The sequence below is a fragment of the Cyphomyrmex costatus genome, unplaced genomic scaffold, assembly GCF_001594065.2.
Source record: "Cyphomyrmex costatus isolate MS0001 unplaced genomic scaffold, Ccosl1.0 scaffold15, whole genome shotgun sequence".
Lineage (NCBI taxonomy): Eukaryota > Metazoa > Arthropoda > Insecta > Hymenoptera > Formicidae > Cyphomyrmex > Cyphomyrmex costatus.
The window spans coordinates 263,266-272,095 of record NW_017275499.1 but is presented as its reverse complement, the minus strand read 5'-3'; the positions used below and the strand labels follow the sequence as shown (position 1 = coordinate 272,095).

The following is an 8,830-nucleotide window of genomic DNA, read 5'->3' as shown; positions in this document are numbered from 1 at the left end:
TTTTACCAATATTCGCATTTAAGGTGCCAACTTCACAAAGCAGCTCTGTAATGTTGAAATCTCTAAATGCGAATTAATTGCCGGGATCATATATATGTATATATAACTTATTTAAAATATAAACACGCGCGATATATTTTAACATATTTGTAAAAAAAATGGGTGTAATATATATCTTTAATGTTAATACTTTTAAGCTTAATAATAAACATCACGCGCATGGAAGTAAGCATACATATATGTAGTTGCAGGGAGGAATATTTATTCTGATCCACATTTTATGTAGCGCGAATACGATTATACGAACCGCGAATATCTACTTACCATCAGTCTTGAAAAGTATATGCGTTATCCTCAGAATAGTGGATCTGGCATGTAGCTCACATCCACTTTTGCAGTGGGCAGTAGTGCGCGGCAGTATTTTGTGGTTACAGGTTTTAGGTCGTTATGTCCTCTCTCAGGTTTCTCTCTGGTTGCGTTCAGCAGTCTCAACTGTTGCGGAGCATAAAGTCACTAAATTTAAATTTATTCATCTAGTGACTTTAGCGGAGCAGATCTGTGAGCGCTCGCTGCTATTGGTTGATCTAACTAAAAGAATATACCAATAACAGTGAACGCTCACGGATCCGCTCTGCAACAGTTGAGTCTGCTGAACGCAACCATTGCCGAACACACCTAATATTACATAGTATGCTTTCCTTTTAAAAGACACCCTCGACACAAACATCATTCTATCTTTATCATTCGTTGAATGTCAAGAAGGATAGAACGACGTTTGTGTCGAGTGTGTCCTCTAAAAGGAAAGCATACATACTGTACCAACAAATGTTCAAGACGTTATAGGACGATCAAGGATTTAAAAATTGAAAGTAACAATTTTTTTAAATACAGTCATGCTGTAATGCATCATACTAAAGATTATCATTTATATATGGATTCTGTGGTAATAAGTAATAATAATTGAATACAAAAGTCGATTGTTATTCAAAATTTTCTGTTGTACATAACCTAAGTATAATGTCGTGTCAAATTAAAAGAATTGCCAATATATCAGATGTAGAAAGTGTTAAAAAATTGCTTTATAGCGATCTGCAATGTAAGTTCTTCTCTTCACTGAGATATTAAGTTACGATAAATATAATATTCATATTCATTTATCAATACGTTTTTTTCAGTTGAATATGTACCGAGCAATGAATTACCTCTTCAAAACTGTATCATATCACTGTCATCAGTTGGAGATGTACTAACAATAGCTTGGAACACAACAATGATTATATTTGTTTGTAAGTATAAATCTTATATAATATTATTTGATATTTTGCCCATATGTTTATATTTTTTTTTATCAATGACAGCTATCAAATTTAATTACAAGTTACTGAAAAACTCTAATATATTTATACATGTTTGTAAATGTATCATGAAATTTTAATTATATTCTTTCATGTTAATAGCAAGATGGGAATCTCAAGAATTGGATGAAATTAGAAATAAGTTTCACATAACATGGCATGGAGAAGTAACAAAAGAAGCAAAGTATGTAATATTTATTATTTATATTATAATAATATTTTTGTTATAATAAGGCTTTTATTTTCAGTGAATGGATAACTTCTGTGATTTGCTTACCTTTAATATCCATAGGAAAAGCTGCTGGTCCAGATTGGACCTGTATAGCTGTTGGATATAATACTGGCTTTGTTAGATTTTATACAGAAGTAAGAGGATATTAGCATAATTATTATAATAAAAAAGTTTTGTTTGATATATATATCAGCATTTGCGTAAAGTTATCTGCACGCCTATTCTGGAACTCTTAACGCAAGTTTCGTTATTGTTAGAACGCCACTGCGCAGCTTTTTACCATAATAAAAGAGCTGCGCAGCAGCGTTATAACGATAATGAAATTTGCGTTAAAAGTTACAGAATATGGCTGCTGGGCTTGATTTCTAATGCCCTTTTCTCTGCAAGTTTGTATTTGATACAGGAGCTTTTGTTATTTAAAATTATTATACATTTTAAGAGAATATTAGTTTCTTTTATCAATATATTATTCTATCTTGTTCATTTCTTGAAACTTTTTTGTTTTTTCATTAGACAGGTGCTTTACTTCTAGAAGAGCAAATCCATAATGAATCAGTTGTAGGAATAAAGTGTCAATCATTTTGCTTGTCCAAACATGCCGGGGATGCTGGTTCTAATGAAGAAGTTTATATTTTATATAATAGTGGAGTTTGTATTTTACAAGGATTTCTATTATTTTCAACTTTACGTGCTTGTAGAAATCATTTAGCTAAAGGTATATCATTGTCCATATATGTGCAATGTCCCTCACTTAAAACTTCCACAATTTTATAATTCTTTCTTTACACAGTTCAAGCAAATTGCAATGATTTACCGCCAGTTACAAATTTATCATATAAAAAGTGGACGTTCAAGAATCAAAATATTGCAAATGATTCAGAAGTAATTGGTACAACGTCGATAAATAGCTTTGATCATTTAATGACAGCTTCAATATGCGGTGGATATAATGCAACGTATAGGTCTAGTGCGCCGCAATACAATTTAGTTCTTGTGACAGGAAAACGACCGTTTGTAGGATTCCATTATGCACTGGAAGGTGGTAATGCACCAGTCTTATCAGATGTTGCTATCGCTATGGCTAGCAAATTAGCTAACGTTATCGGTACTGCTGTGCCGTAAGTGTTTTTCTTATATCATATCTACACTAATTTCCCTAGCAGGTCCCAAGAATTAATTTATTGAATTAATAAATTGATTTTTTTATCAGGTGGTTTCGTGTAAATTCCAAGAATACAACATCTGAAATACCAAAGAATATTAGCCACGAATCGGTAGAAACTATGACGTGTCGATTTGGCTTAAGCGATATTATGAGAGAAGGTGATTGCATCGTTTGTAGCCCAAATAAAATGTTCTCAGTAATATCAGACGCTATGGGCAGAGTGATTCTCATAAATAATAAAAAGGGTATAGCTTTGAGAATGTGGAAAGGATATCGCAATGCTCAGTGTGGCTGGATTGAAGTTACTGAAGAGAGAGATCGTGCAATATGTAGGAATGTTGATAAATCTAGACGTAAAGCTTTATTGCGCACCGCTCTATTTTTAGTTATTTACGCACCAAAGAAGGGCGTAATAGATATTTGGAGTATACAGCAAGGTCCAAAAATCACTACATTTACTGCCAGTAAAAATGGACGGTAAGTGGTTGCCAAATCTATCGCATTTCCTCTCCTCTACTTTCATTTTCTTCCCTTTCATTCTCTACTTTCGTTTTACATTTATATCATATAAAATCACTTGTCTGACATATTTTTGCAGATTACTGTACATTAATTATGGATTTATGGGGACTAATGACAATACCATTTTATCGAAGAATAAAGCGCAATATTCCTGTGTGTTTATTGATCCACTTGGAGGATTAAAGGAGATTTGTGTTCCGTTTCACTTTGCACTTAATAGTAAAAACGGAAAACGAGCACGTGACATACATCTACTTAGGAAACTGAGAACGTTTCTAAGGGAAGAAGATTTTAATGAGGAAAAATTGATTTCCGTAGTTACTAATACTTGTTTGGGTTTAGAAACAAATGAAGTTCGAATACAGATGCTAGAAGTTTTAATGAACAACAAGCATATTTTACCAGACACTTTGCTCGCCACGACGAATTGTTTTGTAGTAAAACTAGGTATATGCAGAATCTATATTGTAAAATGTGTTGCGCTGTATATTACATACGCAGCTATTTCATACAGATATGTAAATAAATTATACAAATGTTTTGTTAATACTTTACAGGAATAGAAGGAAAAGAAGAAGAATTGGAACCTCTCGCTAAAATACTTTGTCAATTGACAAAGCAGTTACAACAAATAATTACATTTTATAAATATCTCAAGTCTCTTGATGTATCACCCGAGTATGATATTACAACGATTGATAACACAATAAATGCTAAAGGTTTATCTTCGATATTACTAACCTCGGAACGAGAAGTAAACTGTGTTATCAATTTGGCTAAAATGTTAAACAACTTAGGTGGTAACGTTATGGCCTCAGAAACTAAGGTCAAATTTAAGAATGAAAATGCGTTCTTCGACTTTTTATCATGCTTCGAGTTGGGCGCATCGAAAATGATTGAATTGCGAAAACATATAAAGGAGGAGAATATACAAGAAATTTGTAAGTTGTAACAATGTATCATAAATATTCTATTATCAGACTCTTACTAGTCCTTTCTCATTACATAATTGTCATTTTGAAATTGAGAGTCTTGTACTTAACTTTTATTTTAATTATCACGATTGAATCGTATATTTTTAAAAAATGTGATTTAACACATCTTTTAGCAAGATTAATGTATCAAGGACTGATGTATTCTAATGATATGAAAGAAAAATGGCTACAAGCGGCTAAAGATAGTAACATTCAACCATTTGTTTTCATGCGATTGGCATTAATGTATTGGTTGCACAAAGAAGAGGCTGCGTTTTCGGAAATTGAATTAAAACACTTTACACAGCTGCTGCATATCATTTGTTTATTAAACGGTAAATTTTGTCCATTGTTTTAAATTTCTTAAAATATTGAATATCTATAGCACGTGGTATTATGATAGAATTTAATTGATTAAAATTTGACAGATGTGGAAGAAATATGTGTTGAATATAACGAAGTTTCCTCATGGTGGAAAAATGTACGCACTATTCTGACAGAATCTACAAAACCTTTTAATGCGTTTACCGCTGCGTTAGCTTGTAGGGCGACTGCTATGACTCTAGAAAAGTACAAAGAGAAATTGCAAAATGAGAAGCGATTAGGAAATAATGTAAACGAAGAGAACGACGTTAAAAGTGAGAATAATATAACTAAAACTGATAAAATTCTGAACAAACCGAATGATGTCACACCGGACGACGAAACGTACAGTTCAATTAGTGAATGGGAAAATGTCAGTAATGATACCTGTCAATTTGCATTGTTGATCGGGAACCTTGAAGATACTGCCGTTTTGAATGCTGTTATTAGGTATGTATCGTTAATTATCATTATTATTGTTATTATTATATAGGCAGTGCATAAATACATATTATAAACAAAATAAGAGGTCAAGTGTAAAGTAAATTTACATAATATTACAAGCCGTTTCGACCCTAAATGTGGTCATTTTCAGTATACAATAACATTAGTCGAAACGTTTATTGTAATTTTACTTTATAATATAGATAATTTTCACTAATATGATCCAGTGTGTGGCATATGCTTGACCTCTTATTTTGTTTATTTTTAAGTCACTTAAATTTATATGATACATATTATAATTTTTGACTGCTGTGGTAACAAACATTAATCTAATTCTAGTCAACGAGTTGTATTAGATGAAACAACACGATTCTTTACTCTATCATTTATAAAAAACGACACCTCTTTATCATCAATTCTCTCCGGAGGAAGAGGTACAGTTACACGTTTACAAGACATTTAAAGTACAATTACTAGTATTCTATATATTTGGTTCTATGATTCTTACTCGGTTGAATCAGGTTCTGTGTCTGAACTGGTTGCAAAATGGCTCAGCACAACGGGTATCAATCCAGCACGATTAATCGACACGACCGATATAGAGTTCGATCAGTTACAATTACCGGTAGATTCGTTACAATTCACCGATACGAACGAAGCGACTGCTGTTAAAGTATTTCAACAGGAACGAATAAAATTCCTTTCTTTATCGATAGAGAACAAAGCAAAAATTAATACGACTACGGAAGCGTACATCTTAGGCAAGAAAAAAAAAACGTATTTTTATAATACAAAACTATACTCCCTAATTTAACTTCTGTCATAATTTAAATTTTTATATCTGCTGCAGACAGTATGGCCCTACTCAAATGTCATTTCCCATACAGTTTAACGAGTAGCGTTTTATTGGCCAATTTATGCTGGGAGTTTGCCATGTCGTGGGACAAAGATGTTACTCAACTAGATTCATTTGCGGCTGCTTTGACTGTTTTACGACAAATACCTATGAAGAATATGAGACATGGTAAACACACTTTTTTTAATCGTTTTTTTTTTTTCAACAAACTGCTCTAAAATGTTAATATCCATGTCAATTTTTACATGTGCATATACTTTTACGTTTATTCGACAGGTGTTTGCTGTCTGTTATGGATACTTCACATAAAAAAAAGAATGGACGCGGTGGCAAAGTTAATGAACAAACTTGGGAAGTTGCCAAAGGAGAGATTATGTATGCAGGACATCGGTTTATCCGACATTCAAGTAACAACGTTTTTACAGCACTGCATTACTTTCTTGGATATATTTATCGATGTACGTAGAATACTGAAAAATTTATAAATTATTACGTAATAAATGCGGTGAGAAAGGGGAGGAAAGGGGAAGTAAATTATCCGTATCATTAATTATAACAGTTTAACAGTTAATGTACAAATTGACTCATGTTTCCAAGTAGGCTGAGATACTTGAACAAGAAGATAAAGTAGTAATAAAATCGGAAGAATTATGGGATGGGCACTGCGGTGGGCCACAACCGTTTGCCACACTAGCTATCTCCCAAACTCCAGCTTGGTACGACTTGATTTTGCTACACCTACAAGTGGCTAACGTTCTATACATGATGGCATATCTCAACTTGAAAATGCTGAAACCATTAAATAACTTGTTCGAATCCGTGGTAAGTCTATAATAAGATACGATAATTAATTTGTGTGTTATACTTTCAACATTTGATTATTACTCGCCTAGGTACAGCCTTATCTCTTTCAAGACATAACGGACAAAGTAATGCTTACGTGGTACCGAGATGATAAGAGGGACAATATACGTACAGAATTTTTATGTAGAGTAATTACAGCATCGATGGAATTTATTCATTGTGAGACCACTGACGGTGTCACGGTTAGTTCGACACAGGCTATCTCGTGGATGAGCAAATGTCAAATGTTGGCGTCTATTTGGAAAATTAATAATGATGAATTGAGAATACATCAAGCCTGTCAACTGTATATAAATGGTTTCGATCGTTTGGCAGAAGAGGTGAATATATAACAAATTCATTTATTATTCACTTTTGTATGCTTGCGCACACACACACACATCACGGAATACAGATTGTGCCTGGTAAAGGTGCAGGCACGGTTCATGTTGATCCGCAAGGATTCTGGGATGTGATAAGAGAAATTTGGAAACACTTTAACTCACTTTTTTTCTAATTTTAAAGATGAATGAACTTTTTTTATTTATAGTATATTGTATAACAATTAGAGTCGCGAGTTTTATTATATCGGTTTTTGACTTTATCGAAACGACGTCATGGGTGACAGAATGACAGTTTTTAATTCGGAGTGACCTGATGTTGTTTTCATCCTCGCGTTTTTATTAGTTAGTTAATTAGGTCGTCGCGCTCGGATTCCCCGTATCGCTTGGCAATCGGCGCGTTTTAAGTAAATTGCTGCGATCGGATTCTCAGTACCGATCGTGTAACTCAGTTGCTTCCATAATGTTTACGTTTTTCGTTTAATTTCTTTATTTTCTTTTACTTTTTAGATCACTTGTACAATTGCACTCGTGACACTATATGCTATAACATAAAACATCTATTCTATACTTACATCTATTTATAATATGTATACATTGTTAGGTAACTATAACAGTAACCGATATTGAACGCTTGGCTGCAAACTTATTGCCTATAGCTGGAAGAAGAATGATGGCTTATCTCTCAAAAACACCTAATCTTTTGGAAGAAATGTCACGATTGAGCCCAGCGCTTACAACATACTTGGAAAGCCTGGTTAGTATAATGAAAATCTACTGTATTTATCAAATATTCTTGCTAACCATTAAAATTTTTTTTTAGAACGTGCCTGAAATAGTCTATACAAATTGTTCGAATATCGACACTGTGGAATTAATTCGACGAATATCAGTGCATTTGCCTAAAACTCACAGTGATTATCACATTATGTTATTAATGTTAGACGCAACGTTTATTTATGAAGATAATTAACTTTGGATATTGTTAACTATATCCTGTGATATTAGGCAGTAGAAAATTGTGTGCATAAAAATAGAGGAATTTTATCATGTTCTGTATACAACTTGTATATTAATATAACGAAACGAAAATAGGCTTGAAATCATTGTCTTCTATCAATGGAAAGACAATTTCGAACAAAGACGTTTATGCGTAATAATACAAAAGGTAGTGGTAATCAAGCTACAAAGTCGTAAAAGTAAACATACAAATACTTTTCAATGTATTACAGACAATTTAATTGTAAATGGAGTTAACGGAACGAGCGCAATTTCGATACAATTCCATGTCTATAAGCTGCACTCTGTTTCAAGGAGGGCGTGTCTGTATATATAATACTTTATGTTGATATGCTATTATACATCACGAAATATTAACGCGTTCCGCGCTGGACTTTTCATTCAAGCCATTTGACATTTCGGTTATAAAAAAAGGAATTATATAAAATAATTTCTTATATCGTTTACGTGATACATATATGTATATGATATATTGTGATATAATGCAACATTAGGCTTTCTTTATAAGATTTTTGTCATTTTTTTAACCATCGTAAATGTTTTTATGATTAATTATGTTATTTAAGAAAAATGTAATAAATACAAACAAAAATACCACAGTGACACACGTAGTGTAATGGTCAAGTCATTTAAAAATAGCACGATACAGAACATGTTAATTAATTTCGTTCTACAATATATTGAGTTATTAAATTTAAATTATTATAGAAATTTT

At 32.6% G+C, this 8,830-nt stretch overlaps 1 protein-coding gene across 1 annotated transcript; it reads left to right on the top strand.

Annotated features, from left to right (window-relative positions):
- Positions 1–1,017: 1,017 nt before the first annotated feature.
- Rab3-GAP (Rab3 GTPase activating protein) lies at positions 1,018–8,569 on the top strand. The gene is made up of 19 exons (XM_018551961.1): positions 1,018–1,096; positions 1,176–1,286; positions 1,458–1,539; positions 1,604–1,721; positions 2,101–2,302; positions 2,378–2,705; positions 2,798–3,229; positions 3,351–3,721; positions 3,832–4,215; positions 4,383–4,583; positions 4,677–5,061; positions 5,395–5,489; positions 5,577–5,816; positions 5,906–6,079; positions 6,188–6,369; positions 6,512–6,733; positions 6,805–7,095; positions 7,700–7,852; positions 7,919–8,569. Exons 1-19 carry the CDS (start codon positions 1,018–1,020, stop codon positions 8,066–8,068), a joined length of 4,200 nt encoding a protein of 1,399 aa, XP_018407463.1. The 3' UTR covers positions 8,069–8,569.
- The last annotated feature ends 261 nt before the right edge of the window (positions 8,570–8,830 follow it).